The 26928-nt window shown below is 38.1% G+C and overlaps 1 protein-coding gene across 2 annotated transcripts in view; it reads right to left on the bottom strand.

Annotated features, from left to right (window-relative positions):
* Positions 1 to 8261: 8261 nt before the first annotated feature.
* The window catches only part of ZHX3 (zinc fingers and homeoboxes 3), a 43620-nt gene continuing 24953 nt past the window's right edge, over positions 8262 to 26928 (bottom strand). The window contains exons 1-3 of one of the 2 annotated variants that reach the window (XM_087889169.1): positions 24923 to 24974; positions 10166 to 13058; positions 8262 to 8440 (exon numbers count right to left, since the gene is read on the bottom strand). In XM_087889169.1, coding sequence (XP_087745295.1) covers positions 8430 to 8440; positions 10166 to 12914 — 2760 coding nt within the window. In that variant the 5' untranslated portion in view covers positions 12915 to 13058; positions 24923 to 24974 and the 3' untranslated portion in view covers positions 8262 to 8429. Of the gene's footprint in view, positions 8441 to 10165; positions 13059 to 24922; positions 24975 to 26928 lie in introns of those variants that run through there. The other variant, XM_087889170.1, reaches the window with a different exon arrangement.

The raw sequence follows: 26928 nt of genomic DNA, 5'->3' as shown, positions 1-26928 counted from the left end.
CTGATCAGGCTGGTCTTTTGTAGCACCTATTATACTACTTTGGCTTTTTAATGGAGACTCTGGAGGCCAAATGGTGACTTTTAATTGGAAGTTGGGTGCCCCCCACCCATTCTTCCACCTATATCTAAATCTCATCCAGTGTTGGGAAAACCTCCTAGCACTTTGAGGCATGGTTCTTTGCAAACAGAATAAACAGATGCCCTTGCAGACAGAGCTTATTCTGTAACCTCATGCACACCAGCTTGTGATTAAGCATTTTACAATGTGCTATTTCTATTCCAAACGGGTCTTAATTTAAAGCAAAACAAAATAAAAAACAGTCTCAGGAACAGATGAAATTAGCGATAAAAGTATGACTAATAAATACCAGGCGAAGAGACAATGTGTGCCGGCTGAACAAATTCCAACCCCCTTCTAAAAACATTTTGCGTTCTGGTTCAGAATTTCCCCACAGCCTCACATTTCATCTATCTCTCTGCCTGTTTATTTAGAGAGAGAAAAGTCACAAAGGGTGAAAAGAACCCCTTCGAGGTTTCAAACGATAGCAAAATGACATCTGGAACTCTGCATATGTGTGATCTGCCGGATAGCAGCTTCAAATCAGAAATGGCCCACAATGACTGGGTGTAACACTAGACTATCATGTTTGAAACTTTTGAAAAGAGAGACATATGGAATGTCACAGTTGAGCCAATTTATATTGTATAGTGCCTCACCTCACAGCTTGAGAAAGGCTGGGTAGGCCAGAAAGTAGAAAACACAGAAGAAAATCTATCCAGTGCTTTTCATGTAGTCTAAATTTTAAGCAACACCACCAGGTTTTACTGTCTCTGTTATATTCTCAAGTAGCACTGTTCCGAATGGCGATGAAATGAATGCTCTCACCCCAGCCCTGGTGAAAACGACACCAGAATTATTGGAGGTACTGAGGCAGGCTTGCTTGGTCCAAGGTATGTCCCCAACTACACTCGGCTGTGTTTTTTCCTGATATATGTCTTAAGCTATATGTGCCCGCTAACAATTTGCACTGCGTAATTATGATTTAAAATATTGCCAACACTCAATGAAGGTGAGGTTTTCCTTCCATTTAAAATTAAATAATGAAAATCATGATGTAAAAGTCTGTATGAACCTTGCAGTTTCCATATGATGACTCTTTGGACCCTTTTAAAACAAGGAGCAACGAGCCAATCACTGCCATGTCTCTAATATAGTCTCGTATGGCTTTGGATCAAAATAAAATGAAATGAAATGAAAATAAATAAAATAAAATATAAAAAATAAAATAAAAAATGTAAAATGTAAAACAGTAAAATAAAACAATAAAATAAAACAATAAAATAAAAATAATAATAGAAATAAAATAAAAATAACTAGATTGAAAAATATGCTTAATACAAATCAGATCAGAATATCTCTTTAAGATGATTAGATCACCAAGGCAATAATGGGAAATGTTACTAAGATTGGATTCTGAAAATTCTCAAATAGCGGACATGCAAACTTTTCTGGCCATACCTCTGGAACACCTGTTCTTCTGCCATGAAACTCTGTTTTTGATTACCTACCTTTCCCTCATAAAAGATGTTTTACTGAAAAATGTTCTTATTATGTCTTATGTTTTAACTTCTAATTGTTCTAACAACAAATGGTTTAAAATATTTTAAAATAAATACAAATAATTACATTTTAATGGCCAGGTTCATGAAGGATACCATAGTATAAAGGTTCAGACTGAAACTGTACTCACACTCCAGTGAGACTGTCCAGGTATGATTTATTTGCAAAGTCAGTAAATGGGCTTACTAAATGCTTTTAACACCCACTCTGTACCTTCTCTCCTATTTGTGAAATATGGGAAATAGAAACAGAGTGAAGGTTAAAGTTATTGCTTTTAGGAAATGTATAAGATTTAGCACAAGCCTTAATGGGATGTCTATACTTTCTAAAATCTTACAGTGTGTTCAGCTAGAGATACATTTCTAACCGAAACATTTTAATAGTCTTATAAAAATGAAAATGAAAAAAAAAATCTGTTTCTTGACTTTCCCATTTATTTATTTGATATATAGGCTACTTCACTCCTGAGTGATTCTGGGTTGTTAACTTTTTTTAAAAAATCTGACATATAAAAATACAACCAAATGGAGAAGCAAAAACACCCGAATAAAACCAAAACAGACCAGACCAAAAGAAAGTAAAACCAGACCAAAAGACAATCATCCTGTTCCCAAGTACTGGGAGAATAACCACATTTTTAGTGATGAGAGCAAATCTTCCTAAAATCTCTGGAGGGAAGATCATTCCAAAAAGGAGGAATTGCAACAGATGAGATGTGCTTCCTTATACCACCAAGATGATATTCTTTAAATGGTGAAACCCAGAACAAGCCCATCCTGAGGGACCCTAGTAAGTAGACAGAGACAATTGTAGACAAGAGGCCTCAACCAGGCCTATGCCTTGAAGGCCTTAAAGTTTATAATCAGCATCTTGAATTTAACCCAGATGCCAAGCAGCAACCAGGAAGCATCTGAGTCACATACATATAAGATAGCACCCCTGTTGCTGTTTGGGCTACTGCATTCTGGATCATATGTAGCTTCCATATGGTCTTCAAAGGAAGTTCCATTTGTAAAGCGTACTACATTAGTCCAATCATGAGGTAACTAGGGGATGAATGACTATCTGAAGAACTCCAGCCCAAGAAAGGACACAACTGGTATCATAAATGTACCTGTGCAAAGGCCCTTTTGGCCACAACTTCTATTTGTTCTGATTGATTTAGTCAGTTTAATGAATCAAATGCAATACAAAAATTGTTATTAATTGGGTATTAATATTAATTAGCACCAAAGATTCAGGTTATTTCATAATTAACTTTTGTTTGATTGGGTAGATCTACCATATCCATATTCCAGCCAAAATCATGTTCCCTTGAACTGGGAACTTACAGTAAGTTAAATACAAACTAATTTAGCTCATTATTCTCTAAAAATATTATTGCAACATGTCCTCCAGTTCTGTTGGCTCAATACCATAAGAACTGTACTCTAACCTGTTGGAAGGGCACAAGGTTGAGGGAGGCTGGCCAAATATCATTTGCAGTACTGTTCTGCAACTCTTTGACTTACTACCACAATTTTGGTCGTAAGTCATTGTGGTTCTTAAGCAAATTCTGGGGCATTTGCAGCATGGGGCCCTTGGACCAACCTGCCTGTAAACACCCCTTAGTGCAAACACCTTGTACCAAAATCTCACTTGGCTTTTAGCACGGACCTTTTCAGCCAGTATCTTTGAGAGCAACAGGGTTGCTTAACAAAGAGACTCCACCCTGTGTGGGTTGAAATCAATCTGGCAGGCAGCCCTTCTGCTCTCAGAGAGGCTGGCTAAATAGGTCTGTCCCAACACAGGGGCTGATGGACCTTTTTTTTCAGCCAATCCCTTAGGAACCAGAGGGAGTGGTGCCAGCAGCCAGTAGCAGCTTGCAACCTTCCTTGCTGATTTTTCCATTGACTTTCTGAGGAAGTTGGCAGAGAAAATTTCAAGTGCCAATCATAATTGTGGGACTCTTGGAATAAGTTTCCAAGAATCCAGATCTCAATCATATGACCGCAGGATGCTGCAATGGCTATAATTATAGGCACTGGAAGTAAGTTCCTTTTCGTAAATTTGAACAGTTGCTGAATGGTTGTTAAGCAAGGACTACCTATAGTTATGTAGTGGCTTGGGTCTTTCAACCGTTCTTAGAATGTCAGGGACTGACCTAAAATATTCAAAATGCAAATAATGTCATCTACCACTGTAGAAGTCTCTTTATATACTTAAATCTAATTCAGTACTTGGTCTTGTCATGCAAAGCCTTATGCATTGTGGTGTTGCTTCCTGTGACAAGAAATGCTGCTGCAAAACCACTAAGAGATCAAAATCTACCCTTAAAATTCTGCTTCAAAAATTGTACTCTTTGCTAGACAAAGAAACCAAAATAATGCATTTGCCATAGATACTAATTTCCTATTAAATAATACTGTCTTGCATATCCAAAGTCTGTTTGTTAAATGAATTTGAGCTGCATAGACTCCATCATGACATGGTAATACAACTCCCCCTGAATTTAAGTTAGATAGATTGATCGATAGATAGATATCCTCACAATTAACTCAATGGATAAATTTAACTGCAAGTGTCTCACCTATACACAAAAAGACAAAGACTCCAGAAAGTGAAGGGAGACTTCCGTATGGGCTTACTGGAATATACATGTCAGAAATAAGTTATTGATTCAACTAAATGTATCCTATCCATCATAATGTGTACATTTGTGTATTCAATGAATCCAAGTTATCAGACTGCATTTCAATCTAGGGCAGTGCCACTGTTGGACTCTGCACTGTTTTAGGATCAAAACTAGTAGTTACATGTAAGCAAGTGGTTGTACTACAGATTTATAACTTCCATTGGGTAGCAACTTTATCACAAACAAGCACATGACAACTTCCCTATGCCAGAAATACTTTGATACTTCCGTAAGACAGATATCCATTTAATTATGTTTGTTATCTTCACTCTGATCTGTTCTGTCCAAAGTCAGGGCAGCAATTTGTGTCCTGGAATTCATGCACACGGTATTAAATCTGCCACAAAGCCTGGCCATTCTGATCCAATTAACACGAGGAATTGAGTTGCTCCAATATCAATGGCTCTTGTTTTCCAAATAAATCAAGTTGAGCACCATGCTGCCCTCCTTGAATAAAATCTGGAGAGAGCTATTTTGAACATACTTGCAATGCTTTAAATGCATCCCGAACTCCAAGCTCTCCTCAAGGAGTTGAGTGGAGTTTGGGATGCCATCCGTATTATTTTTATGTGGATGCTATGACTAAACTAACTGAATATATGTTTTTACTATGTATATATTGAAAACAAACCAGCATGTTTGCTCCTCTATCAATTCCACTGAACTAACCAACATTGTTTTTTTTCTTTGGGAACTCAAGCACTGTTGTCATTCCAGTGGAAGTGGCTGTAGTTGTTCTCTGATTGCTTTCCTGTAAAACCAAACTGGGTCCCACCACCTACTATTCCAGCTCCTAACCATTAACCAGAGTAACTTGCTCTGAGAAAAGTCATTTTCAGTCTCTACAAGTAACATGTATTTTGAAAAAAGCCAATAGAAGTAACAGGTAGATCTTGGCACTTCTGCATTACAAGAAATCTGCTGGAGCCTTCCCCCAGTCTCAGAAGTTGAATTTTTTGTTCTCAAAGATGTGCATGCTAGTTTGGTTCCATCAAGGATAAATGGCAGATGTCTTTCCTTTGTAGAAAGACAACTGTGAGCCATGGATAGCTCTTAAACATGGTATGAAGGGGGAGCTACAATTATATTCTTCTTTCAGCATATGGATTTATCTACGCAATTAAAAGAAAGCCAAATTAAAATGCATTTGAACAAATTGATTTTTTCCTTGAAAGACTGATTGAGAGAATGACATCAAATATGAAAGAATGCAAAGTTTTTATACCTGAAACAGTGTATGTGCATAGATGCACACTTTCTGGTTTTGCATTTTAAGTTGCAGCATCAATTGTAGCATTTTAAAACTTTTAAATAAGTTTTAGCATACTTATTTCCATCCTGACAGTCCCTGGCTAAACTGAACTCAGTAGCTAATAATATATTGTACACAATACACATGTAGGTTTGCAGAACACATCTTGAGCCTGGATATTAATGCCATGAGGGGCAGTAAGGCTTCTTGACAAAAATCCTAAAAAGGACAAATACAAGAATGTTTCCCTATCTGATGCCCTCAGATAGGCTGGATTAGAAAGAACTCTCCTCTTCTCCAACCAATAGTACCAAACTGGGGAAAACTATTCTAGGCTCAAATAAGTGGATTATAACTCCCAGAATTCTCAACAATGATCATGCTGGCCAGGGAATCTTGGAGGTTGAACATATATTTGGAGGGTTTCCAGGGTTTGTATAATTTGATTTAGGAAATTCGCTTTTTAGGGAAAAACAGATAAGATTCAATTCCAGATACAACCCCTGCATGAGAGCTTGTATTTCTCATTGTCTTTGGAAGACCATGAGGAGATGGTTCTGACCAAAAGCAGGTTTCCCAGGCTCTACTCAGTAGAACTCTGGGAAAATTTAATGCCACCAAATGAACCATCTAAAACAGGGGTGGGCAACTGTGGCCCTTTTACAACCTGTGGACTTCAACTCCCAGAATTCCTGAGACAGCCAAGCTGTCTCAGGAATTCTGGGAGTTGAAGTCCACAGGTTGTAAAAGGGCCACAGTTGCCCACCCCGATCTAAAACATTTTTTACCAACAGTAATTAGCCCCAATATGTTATCTTTCCAAAACAATGAATAGTGAAGACAAAAATACATGCCTGCTACAAGTATATATATTTGAGTGTGTTATGAACTTAGCAAAGCTTGGAGCTTTTCAGTTTTTCTTCCTAGCTAATCAATAGCTAGAAAAAGCAGTAAAAGTCAGAAATACAGACAGTGCACTCTTGTGATGCAAGTGCTGGTATCCAATACAATTCTGATCTGTATGTAAAAAAAGAAATTGTGTATACTGCAAACTAAATGCCTTCATGATCACATCTATTTGAGGGGGTTACATTTTCCTGTTACAATATAGATAAAAGTAGTAAATGTATTTGCAATTAATAACAAAACAGTCACAGTTCAGCATTTACAACCCTGAAAACTCAGCAAAGTTAATAATTAAATTTGAGGATTAAGGGGTGCCTTTTCAAGTCATACAATCTTACAGGGCTCATGATTAATGAACATCTGCTAATAGATGACATCCACAAGGGTGTTTTTATTTTTATGATTTGTTGTTTTTTCTCTCTCTCTCTCTCACACACACAAGAACTAAATTTCAACTCTTTTAGTTTCTGGAATGCATTAAAAGAAACATTCATTTGCTTCTATGCATATGAAATTTGGTGAAGATTGTTATAGTTACCCAATTTCATTTTGTAATTTTATGCATGAAACTAGAAATATTATTCACCAGATCCTTCCCTATCTATATACTACTAAAACTCTCATTGTGTTTATTTGTTTGTCTGTACACTCAAGTTAACCCAAATGGTGCATTTACAGGTTTTTAAATCAAGGTATCTAAATCTATTAATTTAAAGAATGTGTAAGATAATCCAGAGCCTGTGGAATTGAAATTTCCATGATTTCAGACTATTTTGTTCACAAAGTTACGTTATTGCTGAATTCCCCGCAGTCACGTGATCATGATTTCTGACTTCCTGCCAGCTTCTCATGAGCAAAGTCAATGGGGAAGATGGCAGGAAGTCAAAAGTTGTTCCTGAGACCCCTGGGGTTTTTTTTGCCCTCCTGTGGTCATTATATCTATCTGTTTAGGTAAGCAAATATTGTTTTATTGTGAAGTTCATTTGAAATGACAATTATTTTTCTATTTTCTTCTTGAATGATCATGTAGCCATCCAGCATTGAGGAAAAAATATATATAATCAAGCTAAAATTAATACTTATTCTGGTCATACAAGGCTGTACTACCTTTCTCTCAAAGGATGACACAACAGGTCACAGATTATTTAGTGACATATATAACTCCATTGTATGTAAGGAAGCTGCATTGATTTTTTGGGGATTTACTCTTGGGGAAGTGAGCATAGACTGCAACCTGTACAGCAAATCCTCAGTTCAATGGCTCTCAGTTTGATAAGTTTTAGATACAATGGAAAGTGGTTTCAATCCTTGAGAATGGCGATTTTGCTGCAAGTGATTGCAGTCACAACATTTCCAATACTCCAGATTACCTAGATGATAAATTAGGTACCAACAGCCACCACAAATGACATCAATTCATGTATCAACAGCCACAGTTTCCGCTCAAAAGGCCTGTTAGATCAAGGTTTTTACTGTACTTTCAAAATCTGCAAAATCTAGAAATTCAAATGTAAAGAGAGAATACAGTAAATGCAAAGATGGATCATTCGGAGAACAAGCACTGAAAGTATTTAGAATATGTTGTACAAATAATAGCTCATTTCTATGGGGGGGGGAAACAGAATGTTTAACACAATATTTCAGGTGCATGATCCAATGCAGAGAAAGGCTGGTGGCTGGCATTAACAAGCTGGTTCCATATGAATATGAAGTTCGAAAGACAGTGTCCACTAATTGGAGCCTGAAGGAGAATATCTGGCGAACACTCTCCTAAATCATAAAACAGAATAATAGATTTCTCCCAACCTGAACCTTACAGTTTTCTTTATTGATGACTTCCCTGCGACCTCCAAATTCAAATTGTGCTTCATGAAAAAAAGATCTTGGCATTACAATCTTCAACAAAGCTTCAGAATGACCCACAGCTGCTAGGTTCTTACAAAGTTGGCCGACTGTTTGAGCGAAGGCAGTGGTGGTTCAATCCATTTCTGAAAGCAACAAATACATGTGTCATAATGTGTTCTACAGTATTGGATGAATTAGCAAGCAAAGGGGCCAAGAGCGAGAACTGGGGAGGGGGGAGTCACCATGACCTGAACTGCTCTGAGAAAAAGGAGAGAGTTTATGGAAAATTGTGCTTTAAAACCAAGGCCTCATATTATGGAGGGATTGGCTAAACTTGCTTTTTTCTCAGCTGTGTTTCTGAACTTGTGTGTTTGCGCATTTGATTTTTTGCTTCTCACTTTTCCATCTCCAAACCCTAAATTTGTAGTTTTCCTAACTAGTGGATCATTTCTACACTGTTCATTTCAAATCCAAATCCTAAATTCTACAGAGTTCTAATTCCATAATTCAATACTGAATTATATACAGTCTTCTTTCTATCCAGCATGATTTATCTTAAAACCTATCTTTGTTATTACATCTCTAGCTGAATTCTCTAACTATTCAACCACTCCAGATTCTCTCTTTTTCTCCTCCTTTTATTGTCTCCCCTATAGTTGAAACTTCCATTGTTGTTCGAAAGTACTATTATAAATTGTAATATACAAATTAAGGATTAAGGAGCAAATGATATACAGGCAGTATTTACTGATTTATAGTCTCTATTCAGACACTCCTTTCACATGAATAATCATATGGAAAGCTGAAACTAAACTCCAGAGTTTTCTTGACCCTCCCAAAAAACCATTCATGGGGGGAGATACAGAATAGGATTCTCCACGCTTTGGGAGGCCAATAGATTACATTTCACACGCTGAAAGCATAATACGGACTCAAATAAAGTGCCTGTCACTGTGGACGTGATGAGTTACACATTTTTTCAGAAGACAAACCGATGATTTTGTTGCCTGACAGCCATTCTTCCCTTCCACAAGATACTCAAAGTTTGCTTTTGTCTTTTTGGAAGAGAAGTTGGCACTTTTCCAGGTTCTGGGTTGTTCTCACCAAACTTTTTTCATTTTCTAAGAAAGAGTAATGGGCATTCTTGAAAATAAAAATCACTAGAGGCAGGTGATTTGCTTTGCAGCATGGCAGCTTTTTCTTTTTCTTCAAAAAAACAGATTAAAATAATGTTGGTTTTTTTAAGAGGATCTAACGAATGTTAAAAGGAAATGAGTATAACACAAAGGCACTAATGCAAAGCTCTTCTTCCCTGTGTTGAAGCCTCATGTTCACATGTTTGCATCACTGGCAAAATTTGTATACACATAACAGGAGCCTACAAATATTGCCTTACTAAACACACATTTAGCTAAGATGAAGGGATGACTGGACCAGTGCAATTGTTAAATATGAAAAGGGAATGCCCGCACAGAACTTTAAATCTATCAAGAAAACAATAGGTAAACAGTAGAAATTGCTGTTTAGATTTCCATCCAAACTATAATCAGCCAAAAATTAGTATCCCAATGGAACACAAATTACTTTGTCACTCTTATAGGAATTGGGTAACTTCTATTTCTTTCCATTCAACGTGACCGAAAATAATCACAAACCATATAGACAGCAATGTCTTAAAACAGCTTAGGATCCTGTTCTCATTCCTCTTCCCTATTGTTCCTATTTTAAAAAAGAGCAGCAGATAATCTAATAATATTATTTTTGTTCATTTCCCCACTGTTTTGTTTAAATACATTGCTTATGCAGTAGTTTAATAAAAATAAGGCCAAGTTAACAAAAACGTTAACAAAAAATGCAAAACCACTCACCAGAATGTATTGCAGGCAGATGACTATCTGTATCTCCAAATTCTGAGCTTCCATCTTGACCTCCAGGTTCCCAAGATTCACTGTTCTCAGAAACTTCAGAAAAAGTATCAAAAGTTCCTTTCTGACTATTGGCTGGATCACCAACACTTGGGGACTGACTATCACTACTTGCATCAGATACTGCTTTGCTTTCTTCTCCTAGCCTTTCAGCAAACCACAATTTAACCTGTGAGGTCGTCATCTGAGTTCTTTCACAGAGATCTTGGAGATCATCTTCATATAGAACCTTGTTCTTTTGAAAATAGTCTTGGAGGATCTCCTCGCTGACCTCACTGGAAATCGGTAGCCCTTTGGGGAAAATACCTTTTTTGTAGTTTTCATACCACCTCAGATTTCCATTTTTTAAACCATAGCGGCTATCTCCAAACCAGCGAATTACTTCAACCCTGGGAAGTCCAGTCTGACAACATATTTGGTCATACTGTTCATTAGTAGGGCGCTGTGTCTTTACAAACAGCTGTTTAAGCAAATGCCTCTGCTGAGCAGTCTTTTTAAAGCAGAGCCTAGGTTTCTGTGCCCTGCTAGGAGAACTCTCTGTTGTGGCTTGGGCAACCGATGCCGCCAACTCACTTTTCCCCTCTGATTCTGTCACCTTAAAGTTTCTAAGGTTGATTTTTATTGGGGTCACTTTACGTTCACCTGGAAGTTGAGAACTTCCAGCTTCATCCAAGGAACCATTTTCACTTGACGCTCTGAAGTCATCCAAATCCTCCTCGTCTTCTACAGACTCCTCCTCAGCATCTTCATCTGCTGGTTGTTTTCTTTCTTTCTCCGCTTTTTTCCTTTGCTCCGAGAACCAGCTGTCAATCTCTCTCCTTGTCATTTTAGTTTCGCTTCTCAGACGGTCTACTTCCTCCTCCAAAGGAAAGGGATTTTGTGCAAAGCTGCTTTCCAAAACTCTGAGTTGTTCTGGGGCCCTCTCCTTATATTTTGCAGTGGAGAAATCAGGGGTCTGATGCCAAGATTGGCGACGTGCTGGTGTGTGAACAGGTGTTGCTGCTGACGTGGAAGTTAACTCTGTGGTTGTTTTTGCTGAAGTGGTAAAAGTGATTTCGGGTACAGAGTCTATTATTATTGTGCTATCCCCACCAGGCAGAGATTTGTTGCCTCTAATATTTTTCCAGTGATACCTCCTATCACTAAACCACTTTCGAACTTCCCTAGTGCTAAGTCCTGTGATTTTTGTCAGACGCTCAACTTCAGCTTGGCCAGGGAACTGATTCCTACAGAAACTATCTTTCAGTGCAGACAACTGTTCATAAGACTTCTTATTTTTTAATAAGTTAGGATCCAAGAATGCTTGTGAAGAGATATTTGGGCAAGCAGAAAGTTGTGACTGAGCAGCACTAACTACATTCATGGTTGATGCAATACTGGAAACTGACCCGGTGGTTGGAGGTTTAGCTATCTGGGTCTTTGGAATGGAAGTTAAACCTATTGCATGAGATGAAGTTGCTCCCTGAAGTCCATTTGTTATTATTGGTTGGGTGACCAGCATGCCACTTGCTCCTTCAGGCTTTCCAACTGAATGACCAGGCAAAGTGGCCTGAATGAGATGCTGAACACTACTAGGACTTGCAACTAAAGGTGTATTCAACACTGTAATAGTGGATTGGGGAACAGACTGAATCACAGTGTTAAACATTTTTTTCCGTGCATCTTCTATCTCCTCAGGTGACCAGCTAATACCCTGTTTCAACCTCTGGGCTGTAAACCAGATTTTCAGCTGCTCTTCTGGATACTTGGTCACCACAGTCAAGTAGCAAAGTTCAGCTTTGGTAGGGTAGGGAAACTTATGAAAAGAGTTTTTAAGAAAACTGTTAGAATCCATTGCTGCATTGTAAGTTGGAATACTACTCAAGGGAATCATTACCTTAGGAAGGGATTTTGATGTCGGTAGGTGCTGGTGAACTTGTGCTTGCTGTTGCAGTTGCACAAGTTGTGTTATGCCTGCTTGTAAAATAGGTACATTTCCAACTACTGACCCATTGACAATAGTGGTTGATTTGCCGGACTGGCTAACCGGCAGTGATCCATTGGTATATGACAGATCACCTTTTCTCTCCACATCCTTGACTGATTTACTAGACATATTTTCTTTCAGTGTGTGGATTTTTTTAACTTCTGGTTTTGCTTTCATTATCTTCATAATGGGCGTTTTGGTAATAATAATTTCAGCTTGACTCTCCTGACTCTCCTCAGGAATATCCCCCAAGTGATCCTGACTACCACTGACGATATTTCCAGTAGTCTGTTCCACAATCACGTGGTTAGCTTGTTTCACTACATTCCAGATTACGTTTGTTTCTCCAACATGGTGCTCTGCATTGTGATGAGAAAGATCATCATGGCTCTTTACCAAGACATTACATTTCACACACAAAAAAGAGGGGTCTTTACTAAAGTCTATGTGCTCAGAATCAAGGTGACTAAGGAACTGATTAATTTCTTGAGTAGTGAAATTGCAACCTGTACATCTATAACAAGTGCTCTCTATGATTCCATTGTGTCCATTGGACAAGGTCCCACTACCGTGATTTTCAACAGTGGTATCACAATTGGGCAGAGTACTGGGAACCAATGTCTGATGAGTTCCTTCATGATTTACTCCAACAGAAGTGGATTTCTGTGGTGCCAACATTTTTGCTGGTATCATGCAAGGTGTTGTGGATTTCCTTTTGCTGGCCATTATTGCAACCAGTGAGTACAATCAAAGCTTAGGAGGCAAATATTATTTTTTGAATAAAGTTTGCAGAGTAAATTTGAGCAAATCCATGATCCCAGACGTATGTATGTCAAGAAATGGAACAACCACTTGCGTCTGCCATTGAATCTAAAAAAAACAAGGGAACACTACATTAACCAAAGACTATGAAATCCTTATACCAGTATAATCATACAGCTTTTATTTCTCAACCACATAAGAAGATACAGAATCAATTTGCTTTTCTAGAATTCAAATCAGAACTGAATACAAAATAAATTGCCAAACCACATGCAAATAATGATGCCTTAGCATTTTGCTTGAGCAATACTCTAATTTGCAAGCACTGTTTATTTGTCAGCATTATCAGTGATAATCTAGCATCCAACGGGAAATGGATTTGTACCCATGCTACACTTTAATAAAAGAAGCATGACCCAATATGTTACCTTTAGAACATTATACTGGTGGCTCTTCTATGTGGAGCTCTGTTGTGGTGAAGTAGTCCAGACTATCAGATGCATGTCCCATAGACCAAAGACTTCTTCAAAGCACATTTCTCTGCCTCCAGTAGGATCTTCCTAATGAAGGATGCTTACGTTGGCACATAGCAAAAGGAGATTCCTTCAGCCCCCAGCTCCCATCCCTTCAGTAGAGGAAAAGAGCCTTGATAGTACAGTGGTTTAGTGCACCCTGTTATTAACACAGCTGCCTGCAATTTCTGCTGGTTCGAATCTCTCCAAGGCTCAAGGTTGACTCAGCCTTCCATCCTTTCTAAGGTAGGTGAAATGAGGACCCAGTTTGTGGGGGCAATAAGCTGACTTTGTATAAAATATACAAAAGAATGAAGGCTATTGCTTAACGCATTGTAAGCCGCCCTGAGTCTCCGGAGAAGGGCGGCATATAAATCAAATTTAAAAAAAAAAAAATCTTTGCCTCTAAAATCCAAGAAAGAAGCCATGTACCAGGGCTTGGAACAGAACTAAGAAATATTAAACTAATTATGTGTCAATCTATACAAATCTGAAAGATCCAGAAAGGCAAGCAAGAAATGTTCAAAAATCTGTTTATTTCCAAGGAATGGGTATTACGTTTGAGCTAGAAATATTGGGTAAGATTAATTTTAATTGGGAACACATATCAGTAAGTTTTATGTCTCCACTATCCCTGGTATGTATTTTCCTGATGGATGCTTAGCAATTGTGTGTCTTAGGTAATTGTCCAATAGTCTACTCAGAATTGTAGGTTTTTCCATTAGCAATTCTCTTGAGACCCTATCTATGATTCTCACTGCTCTCTGTTTTTATTTTCTCCATGAGATTGTTTTGCACATGACTAAAGTTTTTTTTAAAAAGAATGTTAACTTTTTTGTTTTCCCCTTTTTCAAAAAAAACCCATAGTTTAATTTTGTCTATATTTTATGAGATTGTTCATAAACAATGAGATTGTTCATAAAAGAAAGCAGGCTGATTTCCTCATGCCACAAGATCAGAAGATGGCACTATAAAAATATTTCATTTTTTTTTGACAAAAATGGTACACATGGTTAGAAAGAAGGATAGGGCCAACAACATAGGACATTAGGAGAACATAACTCAAGAATTGTAGAAATAGATACATGAGATGAGCCGTAGGATTGTATAAATAAATGGTTAATATGATTGTAGAAAGATACTGCTGAACTTCAATGAATGCATTAAGGTATAAGCAAGTAAATTTGTAAATAGTATGATTAAGGAAAATTGGTTAAATGGACATTAATCACCGATGCGAAGGTTTTCTAGAAGTTAGTCGATTGACTCTTTGTTAATGTATAAGTGTTTACATGTATTTGTGTTTTACATTTGTTTATGTTAATAAAATTTAATTTTAAAAAAATAAAAATATTTCATTTTTGTTAGGGTTTTTTTTTCTTCCTTTGCCAATAAGGCAAAGGTAAAGTATAGAGGTTGCTAGTGCCCAATTTATCTCAGATACCAGGGGAACAATGCCAGGTTAAAGCATCTCCCAGAAGATGTCGCAACAATAACTGCAAAGCTATTAAAAGGCACAACTGGAACCAATGTGGGGGCTTCTGGCAATAGAGGCTTAAAATTGTTTAGTGATGCGCAATTAGGAAAGGGGAGATTGTAGACTGCATGAAACGAACCACCCAGCATATAAAAATGAGTGGGAGCAGGAGAAAGGAAAAAAGTCAAAGACCTTATAGAATAACGAAGTTGGAAGGGATCTTGGAGGTCTTCTAGTTCAACCCCCTGTCAAGCAGGAGACCCTATTCTACTCTGGACAAATGGTTGTCCAATCTCTTATTGAAAATCTCCAGTGATGGAGCACCCACAACTTCTGGTGGCAAACTGCTCCACTGATTAATTGTTCTGTCTGGAAACTGTAAGCTGGATCTCTCTTTAATAACCCCATTACTGTCCTCTTCTTTTTCTTCTTCTTGTCCTGCTTTGGAGAATAGGTTGACCCCCTCCTCTCTGTGGCAGTTCCCATTGGAAGACTGTTATCATGCCACCTCTAGTCCTTTTCTTTGCTAGACTAGACATACCTAGTTCCATTCATCATTTTGTTTAGCCTCCAGACTCCTAATCATATTTGCACTGTTTGAGTCTCAATATCTTTTTTGTATCAGTGTGACCAGAACTGACTCAGTATTCCAAATATGGTTTTATTGGTGCAATAAGGATTGACTTGTTTGTTTAGTGACTGTTCAAATGGCACTAAAACAAGTGACTTATGACTATTTTTCACACTTACGACCGTTGCATGCAGCCCCATGGTCACGATAAGCTCCTTTAACTTGAAATGAACCCAGAAACCAAATAGCCTATGACTAAACTTCAAAGAGCTCTACTCCTTATTGTTGACAGACCATTTATTTATATAATTAATTGGTCATACACTTCCCAAACAACTTTGGGAGGCTTTTAAGAACCAGTGTCTCTCTCTCTCTCCCTCCCTCTCTCTCTCTCCCTCTCTCCCTCTCCATCTCTCTTCCTCCCCTCTCTCCTCCCTCCCTCCCTCCCTTCCTATCAATCCTTCTATTGATACAAAAGATATAATTTCTCAGTGGAGCAGTATAATGTCCCATTTAAAAAAGATCCCAATGCAAACAAGAAGGGTGTTTTTTTTAAAAAAAGAACAACTTCAATTATATATGTCATAAACTGGGATTACTGCTTCAGTGAATATTCCTGAAATTCATCAATCCTCTCAAAAAGACTAGACTCTCACAATTAAAAATAATGACAAGTATATCACCTATAGACCAAATACCAGGGAAACTCTAGTTCGATGCAGTTAAATTACTAGACATGCTTAATCTGAAGTTTTTTAACTGCCTGACCTTATTCCCTCAGAGTTAATATTTGCTAGGCACTTGCACGTAAAGTTAGCTTGAACTGAAGCACAGCGACAACGTATCAAAGTGTAATCGAAAGGACTGTTTGTACATTTCTGTTTCCCCTGGAACAGTTATATAATCACAGTCAGAATCCTGGCGCAGCCTCACATCTGCAACTTGAGTTGTGTCCTGATCGGACCAATCATCACTGAATGCTTTTGATTAACAGGCAAATGGAGCTTCTGAATTTGCATAGTTGCAAGAGAACTACGCAATATTACAGTTTCACAGCACAACGGGCTACAGTTACTAAAACGTAGGATTGATTTACTCTAACATGACAACGTGAAGTTACTGTACAACAATGGAGACTACTGGTTTAGTTATCTAACTGTGATGAATCTGAGAAACATAGGGCTGGAAGAGACCACAATATTGCCTATCCTCTTAGTATAATGATTAGAGCAGAGGTCTTCAAACTTGGCAGCTTTAAGACTTGTGGACTTCAACTCCCAGAATTCTTCAACCAGCATAGCTGGCTGGAGAATTCTGGGAGTTGAAGTCCACAAGTCTTAAAGCTGCCAAGTTTGAAGACCTCTGGATTAGAGTGTTGGATAAGAATTGCTCAAGTTCGAGGTTCAAATCCAGCTCAGTCATGAAGCTCAGTGTTGTGGCTTTGGCTGCGTGTACACTATTTTTTTATTGGTTTGCCTTGGCAGTTAAAAAAGATAGCTTTAAATATTTTAAATAAAATTATCAACTAGGTTCTTTAATCTTTCAGTATATGCATCTGTGCCAGATACACACAAGTTGTGCCATTTTGCAAGCCATGCAATATTCCCATATAAAACACACTACGGTTTAGTTTTATTTCAAGCAATGTAATATTGAAATTGAAAGTTACAGGAAAAGTTCCTTTTAATTGTACATCTTTTTAGCAAATGTTAATGATAACATTCATGTTTTAGGATTCAAGTTTCAATACTTCTGTCTTTATTTCTGTTCCAGGGAGGTTTAATCCTTGTCTCCAAGCAAAGGATAACCAAACCTATTAAATATAGGAGGTAATATCAAATCAAATTAACAGATTTATTCAAGGGAATACCACATTCCATTCATTCATTCCATTCATTAGGATGAGCCACAGTGGCACAGTGGATGGAGTGCAGTACTACAGGCTATTTCTGCTGATCACCGGCTGCCAGCAGTTTGGCAGATCGAATCTCACCAGGCTCAAGATTGACTCAGCCTTCCTTCCTTCCGAGGTCGGTAAAATGAGGACCCAGATTGTTGGGGCAAATTGCTTACTCTGTAAAACGCTTAGAGAGGGCTGTAAAACACTATGAAACAGTATATAAGTCTAAGTGCTATTGCTATGCCAATAGTTTGGTTTTGATTTCACTCAATTTTAACTTGCAAGAAAAAAAACTTAATTAGCATATCTCCTAAACTCCAGTTTCAGAAAATGACTCATATAACCCTTATTGAGATTTTTGATGTATTCATTGCTTTTGTTCTTCTTTGTCTGTCTTTCATACAGGGAACAGATTTAGAGAAGTATAGCTTTCTTCCTTACCCACTCCAAAAAAGAATTAGGAACTACCTAACTGGAATTGTACTCTATATCAGGGATCCCCAACCCCCAGTCCATGCACTGGCATTGATCCATGGCATGCCTGTAACTGGGCCATGCAAACAAGCAAAGTCCCATCCGCGGGATGTAGGCAACACGTGAAATCACACACACATCCTCCATTCCATGGAAAATCCTCTCTCTACAGAACTGCTCCCTGGTGCCCAAAATGTTGGGGGCCACTGCTCTATATCATTATCTATTCTATTACAGTTCAGCAGATGCATACATCATTGGCTGTGTTAACTGGCAAATCTACTTAGGGGAGGCTAACCTCTGATTTTCATTTGTAGTATGTAGTGGTAATAGTACTATTTCTTACAGTACAATTTCTTATAGTAGCCATCCTGAACTTGAATGAACTTGAATATTTGTCAATGGAATTGAATATTTTCCTCACCTCTGGCGATCATGGGATAATGGCAAATCTAATCTAACAAATACGACTGATATCATGAAGACATTACTAACCAGAACGTCTTCTAAATATTATTAAAATGCATGGAAATAGCTTCTAGCACTAAAGAAAAATCCTATGAAATCTCTATGCAGGCTAACTTAAAATCAGGAGGTCCATTCTAATAATCAAAGAAACCATTAGAAAAGGAGGAAAAAAAGTGTTTACATGTGACTCTATTGTGCAACCTATGGCCCCGAATCAATTTCAAATTTACAACGGTATCAAATAAGACTCATTTATTATCCAGTTGTGCTTTGAAGATGGCATCCAATTTTAAAAATGCTTAATTGGCTTATACTGAAAGAGAATATAGTATTCACATTTGTTTTTCAAATCAGTGTTGAATTTTATTTTATTTTTGTGCCTTCAAATCAGTGTTGATGTCTGGTGACTTGACTGACAAGTCCCTGCAGTTTTCTCAGCAAGATATCAGAAGTGGCTTACTTGTTTCTTAGGGCTGAGAGAGAAGAATTGGCCCAAGAACATCCAATTGGCTTTGTGCCTAAGGTGGAACTTGAACTCAGTCTCCTGATTTATAGCCTGGTGCCTTAAACAATACACCAAGCTCACTTTCAAATTATCAGTTTGACTACTATATTTTTCGGAGTATAAGACGCACCGGAGTATAAGACGCACCTTAGTATTTGGGGAAGAAAATGGGGGTGGGGGGAATTCTGCCTACCAGGTATTTATCTGGCTAGTCCTTTGCCTGGTCAGCTTCAGCACATTAGTTTGCTCACTGGTTTTGAGGTTGGGGCTGGTTGGGGCTAAAAAACAGCTTCTAAAGCAAAGCTTATCATTGGAGGGAGCAGCAATTAGAAAAGCAGGCAAAGCACAGAAGATCGCTTCGCTCCCATTGGGGCTGAAAAACAGCTTCAAAAGCACAGCTAATCATCAGAGGGAGCTCCAGTGACTGAAGCAGGTGAAGCCCAGAAGGAGTAAGAGAAGGCAGCAGCTGTTCTGGGTAGCCATTTTGGGCACCATGCACCGGCTTACATTCGTAGTATAAGACGGCCCCAAATTTTCAGCCTCTCTTAGGAAGGAAAAAAGTGTGTCTTACACTTTGAAAAATATGGAAAATCCATTCAACAGAGCTCTTGAGAAGTGTATTATGTGTCTAAAACTTAGTTGTATCAGGCCTCCCAACTATTCAAAAGCCTGCAGTAACTTTTGCAAACATTTTTGATTGAGCCAGTTCTCTAAAACGATGTTATTTTTCTCTGCAACATAATCTGAGAGGTTATTTCAGCCAGGCTTATCCCATCCAAATAAGCATACGTATTAAACTGTGGAAAACATCCAATTTGTAAGTTTAGTTGGTGACCTATTAATGTACTTTGAATTTGATTTTGAATATATGCACTCTATGCCACAGTGAGTTGCAAATGTATCCAACCCAACGTAAGAAAAACATTGAGCTGTCAAATGCAGGTAAAGTTTCCTCTTTATTTTCCTTAAGAGCCTTTTATCAAGTTTCCCCACCCGCTGCAGGTTTACAGCTATGTGTTCATTGAATCACTGAACTGGCTCATTCTTAGAACAAACTGTACCACACTGAGAAAGGAGCTGGCAGGGCTTTAACAAAAGATTCTCTTTCTGCTTTTGGCAATATTGCTAGAGCCAAGATACAAAATGTCAAAGGAGGTCAAGTCAAGCAGCAGGTATAAACTTCACAAAGGTAGTGAGCAGAGGTAAATGACAGCCCTCTAACTGTTTTTTGAACAATAAAGCTGAAAGGAAATCGATCGTTTGTGGACCTGGTACTTCCTGGTTTGCGAATGGTAAACTGGTTGTAAGGTAAAGGTAACACATATGTGCTAGTTGTTCTCGATTCTAGGGGGCGGTGCTCATCTCTGTTTCAAAGCCGAAGACCCAGCGCTGTCCGAAGACATCTCCGTGGTCATGTGGCCAGCATGACTAAACGCCAAAGGCGCACGGAATGCTGTTACCTTCCCACCAAAGGTGGTCCCTATTTTTCTACTTGCATTTTTTACGTGCTTTCAAACTGCTAGGTTGGCAGAAGCTGAGACAAGTAACGGGAGCTCACCCCGTTATGCGGCACTAGGGATTCGAACCGCTGAACTACCAACTTTTTGATCGACAAGCTCAGCATCTTAGCCACTGAGCCACTTATTGGTTGTAGCCCCTTATTGGTTGTAGCCCCTTATTGGTTGTAGAAACCCCTATTTTCTTCAAATATTGGTAGGAATGAGGGGGGGGGCATCATTTCTGCCAAGAAAATAACATGGACACATCGAGGTAGTCAAAAAGGCTTCACATTTTAACATTTTTGATGGAAAGATTCAGATCTCCAGCAGGATCAGAAAACTGTTTCCTGCTAATGTGATGTTCTTGTTCTGATCTAGGCTTCCCAAGACCATGAAGCAGACTCCTTGTCCTGACAAAAACCCTTTTATTAAGTTACTGTGAATTCTTCTCATTCAGATCCAGCAGTCTTTCAAGGGAGAATTTACAGTCACAGACCTTATCCGGCTTGGAGAGCTGCCAGGCCGATATCTTCAAAACTTGGCAAGGAGTTTCGGAGAGTCACAAACCAATTAAGCGAACTAATTGTCTCCTGCAAACTCCACTCCCCTTTTGCTCTTTTTTTTATTCCCTCTGAGAAGGGCCATTCATCGTTCACCTGTGGCCTTACTCCAAAGTCAACCCTTGTTCTTTAGCGGTTCCCTTCATCTGGCAACTCTGCGCATGCGCACACTGGGAACAGGCTCCAGCTGTTCATCTGCCACACTGATGTCTGACTCCGTAGGCAACTGATGACTGGCCTCCTCTCTGCCTCAGACGCAGAGCCCTCATCAGAGACTTCCCCAGACTCCAGGACTGGCCCATGTTCCTCCCCAACCTCCTCACTGTCCAATCTGCTGCCAGCTCTGCTGGCCGCTGGCGGGCCACAACAGTTATAACGTTCCCAGAACTTATAAATTGTGGCAATTGGGTAATTTCAAGTCTTCCTAACTTGTACTCTCCAGATATTAGGGACTTACAGGTAGTCCTCAATTTACAACAGTTCGTTTAGTGACCGTTCAAAGTTACAACTGAAAAAATTATGACCATTTTTCAGAGTTACGACATCAGCATCCTCATGATCATGTAATCAAAATTCAGATGCTTGGCAATTGGTTCATATTTCTGACCGCTGCTGGATCCCATGGTCATGTGTCACTTTTTGTGACATTTTGACTAGCAAAGTCAATGGGGAAGCCAGAATCACTTAACAGCAGGATTGCTAACTAATCAGCTGCAGTGATTCACTTAACAACTGTAGCAAGAAAGGTCATAAAACGGGGCAAAACTCATTTAACAAAAGTCTCACTTAACAACAGAAATTTTGAGCTCAATTGTGGTCATAAATCAAGGACTGTCTGTGCATCTTTCAAGATCCTCAGGAAGCTTAAAAAGAACCAAATTAGAAAAAGCTGGGTTTTTCTCTGTTACTATCAGCAAGAAAAAGACCATGCAGTGCCAATGTTTATAAGAAAGATACTTAACTTTTATTTACTGAAACCTAAAGAAAAGAAAGATGGTCAGGACTAGACTATTTTTCTTCAGCATGTGAAACTCAGAAGAAACTCATTAGCTTCCTGATTTGTTCAAAAGCTTAAAAATTGGTCTTTTATCATAGTGATTTTTCTGACTTCTCCCCAATCCCTTCTAATGTTAGAATACATCTACAAGGGGTTCTCCAAATGGTAGAAACACCCAGAAGGTGTACCTAAATAAATGTGCAAGTCAGTAAACTGAAGAAGAATCAGAAACTACTCGGCTAAAATATTATTTCTCAAAGTGAAACTTACAGTTCTCTTCACTAAACTCAGCAATGAGTCCCTATGGAGACTGGATGTATACAAATAAAGAAAATAAGAAATAGCTAAACACCGAACTTTACCAAATTCTTCACTTCTTCCTTTGTGGCTATCAGTTTCCATGTTGTTTCACATATTGTGCTATGACATGGTTCACTGAATAAGCCAAAGCTGGCTGAATTCACATAATTATTAGACAAAAAATAATAAAAGACAATATAATAGAAAGATAATAGAAAGTTACCAATCAGGGACAGTTCATCAGGGGAAGGCAGATATACCCAAACATGTGAATTATCTTAATTTAGGTATATTTGTTTTAAAAGGCAGGAAATCTAAGTGGGACTTGAAGTGCATTTAATTATTATTGATTTGCATTCAGTTTTAGTCACCATGATGTAAAAAAGATGCTGAGACTCTAGAAAGAGTGCAGAGAAGAACAACAAAGATCATGAGGGGACTGGAGGCTAAAACATATGAAGAACGGTTGCAGGAACTGGTTATGTCTAGTTTAATGAAAAGAAGGACTAGAGGAGACATGATAGCAGTGTTCCAATATCTCAGGGGTTGCCACAAAGAAGAGGGAGTCAAGCTATTCTCCAAAGCACCTGAGGGTAGGACAAGAAGCAATGGGTGGAAACTAATCAAGGAGAGAAGCAACTTAGAACTAAGGAGAAATTTCCTGACATTTAAAACAATCAGTGGAACAACTTGCCTGCAGAAGTTGTGAATGCTCCAACACTGGAAGTTTTTAAGATTTTTAAGAAGACCACTTTGCCTGATGTGGTGTAGGGTTTCCTGCTAGGGCAGGGGGTTGGACTAGAAGGCCTCCAAGGTCCCTTCCAACTCTGTTATCCTATTCTATTCTATTCTTAATTTTTGCTGAAAAATCTAAGGAAAATGGATGCTTATTAATTTTAAGCAAAAAGTACATTTTATTGTAAGGGTTTGGTAAAGTCTCCTTAATGTTGACTTTGTTGCTGATAACTATATGGCCACATAATTTTCTTGGAAGCAACAAAGACATATTTTGCTTTTGGCAGGTCAGTGGAAGTCAAATTAAATGGTACTAATAACTTCTTTTCACAAAGGTTTACTGCATCTATAAATCTTTTTTAAAAAATCTCTTCAAAAGAGAAAAAAGGGCTAAAACTCTTCTACTTCCTTCCATCACATTACTGTTCCATCTTACTACAGCTAAGTTACCCACCCCTTTCTCAAATTGCAACAAGAACAATGACAAAGCAAAATGTCTCTCAGAACCTCGAGTTCAGAATAATGCACATGAAGTACTATACAGGTAATTAGCATTGCAAGATAATGAATGAATGGAGCATATATTTTTCTAGAACTGTGTCGCTCAGTCTTCACAACTTTAAGGTATTGAACTTCAACTCACCTCTTAAAGTTGTCATGGTTGAGAAATATTGTTCCCTCCCTCATCCAATGCTTAAATAGGGACGTTTGGAGTTCAATTGTTTAACTCACAGAATTTTGAAACAGGCACTATTGCTATTCCTTAAGAATCGATTTCCCTAAATAGGAAACTGCTTTACTAAGTCAGACCATTATATCAATATAACACCCTGCACTGTACACGCTAATAATGACTTTCTAGAGATTTGGGCATGGATTTAAACAGGCCTGCCAGTGACAGAACCTATGAATGTTTGTGGGCAAACATTCCATTGCAATTTAGTGATGGAGACTTTCCTTCTCTAAAAAAAAGATATTGTGTTTATTCAACCTGAAAAATTTCAGTTTAGAGCAAAGTAGCAAGAAAACTACAGTGAATAATTTCAGTCACAGTTATGTCAGCTTGTTGGCAAAGCACTGAACAATGCCAACATGCGGATTTTTATGGAACACTAAGAAAATTGGCATGAAGACAAAGGCATTGTTTTGTTGATTAGCAAGAGCGACATAGGCCTACCTGAATAGATATCAGCTATTCAAGTGCCTCCAGACAGAGGGTCAGGTGCCCTATTATTTCACCCGTATTTACCCTTAGCCTACAGTGGAATTAAAATTATCATGGGTTCCCTAAGTATCTGCTGCTTGTTGGTTTTAACAGTTGCTTTTGATTTTGCCATTATATTTATTAAGTTTTGTGATTTAAGGCTTTTCACATACCACCTTGGTTTTACTCTTAAAAATATGCAGTGTTTTGCGATCCAGAAATATTTTTTTTGAGTTCAATGCAATTTTCTCTCCGATGAATATGTGCAGAGATGCAGCCTCATTGGTAAAATTCCTACTGATGCTGAAAGAAAAATGTTTGTAGTTGCTATCTTAAGAGTAATGTTGGACTTTATCAGGAAGGTAAGTCTACAACTGTGGTTGAACTGTTGACAAAAATCCTGTGAATATACCAGTTTGGCTTTAAGAGGCGAGAAAGAGCTAACAGATGTCACCTACTTAAATGTATTTCCCCCCTATAGTCTTAATGGTGATTAAATTGACATCAAAAACATCAGTATAATAATGTTTTAACCAGCTAACTATAAATAAATAAAAAGGGAGAAATAGGAGAGTTTCTCCAATTATCAGTTTTTTAAAAAATATACGTACAATGAAATATAACTACATTTTTAAAAATCCATAAATAAAAGCTGAAATGCATTGTGTAATTATATACCATATATATTTCTATCACAAAATTATGATGATCGTTTGAAGGAGAGAATAAAGCATCAAATTAAAAAAGCAGTAAAAAAGAAAATGTGATACCTGAAAAATAAATGATTTCTCAATCTAATGCTTTTCAAATTCTCTTTTTTTCCTTTTAGGCATCATAAGATCTTTTGTGTCTTGTCAGTTGCATTCCAAATTCAGCCCTGAAAACATTAAGAAACGTCATTTTAATATAGAAATTATTATTACCATTTCAAAGGCAAGTAACTATTTCTTTATTTTTATTTACAGTTAAACACCAGAGTTTATTCTATATGTATATGTTGTATACCAGAAATTATTGTATATGTATCTATAATTATCAATCTAAAATTAATTTAGTTTTCCTTCCATTTTGATAAATGTCATTGTATTGGTTTTTTTAAAAATGGCAAAGACTCAAACATTTCTCCTCATAATCCCATTTGTGTTAATTATTTTTATATCATACATTTTGATTCAAGCTTTCTTTGAATGCACTTTTTCAACACACTTCCTTAATATACATATATAGAATGTAGGTATCTTTATATACATGTTCTTTGCTCTGAAAACGTCACCTTAAAATTCAGAAATGTCGGAAGTTATTTATATTTTAGTTCACAAATTGACTGAGGTGGTAATAGCTAGATAACTCTAAACTGAAATGTGAACCAAATTATTTTCTTTCCCATTTCTGTTTGAAATCAGCCATACCCTTGACACTAGCTAGCATGACTCCTTAATGAACCCATCTGCAGGATAATTTGAAACAAATAACTTTTCTAGAAATATAACAGGGCATTTTGTCTGAAGTCAGAATTCATAAGGAGAGAGAAATGAACCACCAGAGGGGGAAAATGCTTGATTCAAGCATAAAGGTAAATTTTGAATAGTAATCCAATGTAATGCGCTTATTTTTTACTTTTCTCTTTTTTTATTGCTTACCTAGATGCCACTTTCCTTTTTATCTTTATCTACTTCCTTCCACCTTTCTATTTTCTGCATCATTTTGCTATCAGGTTTTTCCTCCCTACTCTATTCCCAAACTATGGGAATTGGAAATTAGCTTCCAAAGCATATATTGTATTGGAAAGAAGAACCTGCAAGTGACAAGCAAACATAGATGATTTTTTGGTGATCTATGGCTATCAGAAGTCTCAGTCATCCAGGTCATGGTTGTCCCAAAGGTGCTTTTTCAGGAGGCAACTGGACTTTCTTTGTTTTTTCTTTTGAAGACGTTTCACTTCTCATCCAAGAAGCGTCTTCAGCTCTGACAGGACAGTCCAGTTGCCTCCAAAAAAAGCACCTCTGGAACTATGGCTATCAGGTGAGTTAAAAGTGTTGAAGTAGCTGTTATTTATTTAGCACATGGCATATCATACATGGACTAGCAATCTATATTAACATTTCACCTAGATTAGTAAAACACAATAAAATGTAAATGCTAAAAAGATCTATGTTCAAATACCAGTGTCTAGGCCCGTGATGGCGAACCTATGGCATGCGTGCCACCATATCGGTGGGCACGTGAGCTCAGCTCCGGCGTGCATGCGCACACTGGCCAGCTGATTTTCGGGCCTTTTGGGCCCACTGGTAGTCAGGAAAAAGACTGTTTCTGGCCTCCGGAGGGCCTCCAGGGGAGTGGGGAAGGCCATTTTTGCCCTCCCCAGCCTCCTAGAAAGGCTCTGGAGCCTGGGGAGAGTGAAAAATGGGCCTACCTTGCCATCACATGCCAAAAGTCAGGGGAGTGCGGGTGGGGGTCGCATACGCATGCGCGGGGGTGGGGCACATAGAATTATAGGTGTGGGCATGCACGCGAGCGACCCCCTGCACTCCCCCCTTTTGGCACGCGATGGCAAAAATGTTAGCCATCACTGGTCTAGGCCATCTAACCATTGAAGCGTAGCATCATTTACATTTTTAAAAAAATCAAGATACAAGACCGGTATACACTTTCAGTTTACATGATATGATCTACAGTTTGATGTGGGACCCTGTAGCCAGAATACTCTATAGACTTTCCTGGCTCTCAAAATACATGGCAATGAAGCAGATGTTTTCACCATTTAGACCAAGATCAA

The sequence above is a fragment of the Pantherophis guttatus genome, chromosome 3 (assembly GCF_059756535.1).
Source record: "Pantherophis guttatus breed Tessera chromosome 3, ASM5975653v1, whole genome shotgun sequence".
Lineage (NCBI taxonomy): Eukaryota > Metazoa > Chordata > Lepidosauria > Squamata > Colubridae > Pantherophis > Pantherophis guttatus.
This window is presented reverse-complemented; position numbering and strand designations above follow the sequence as displayed.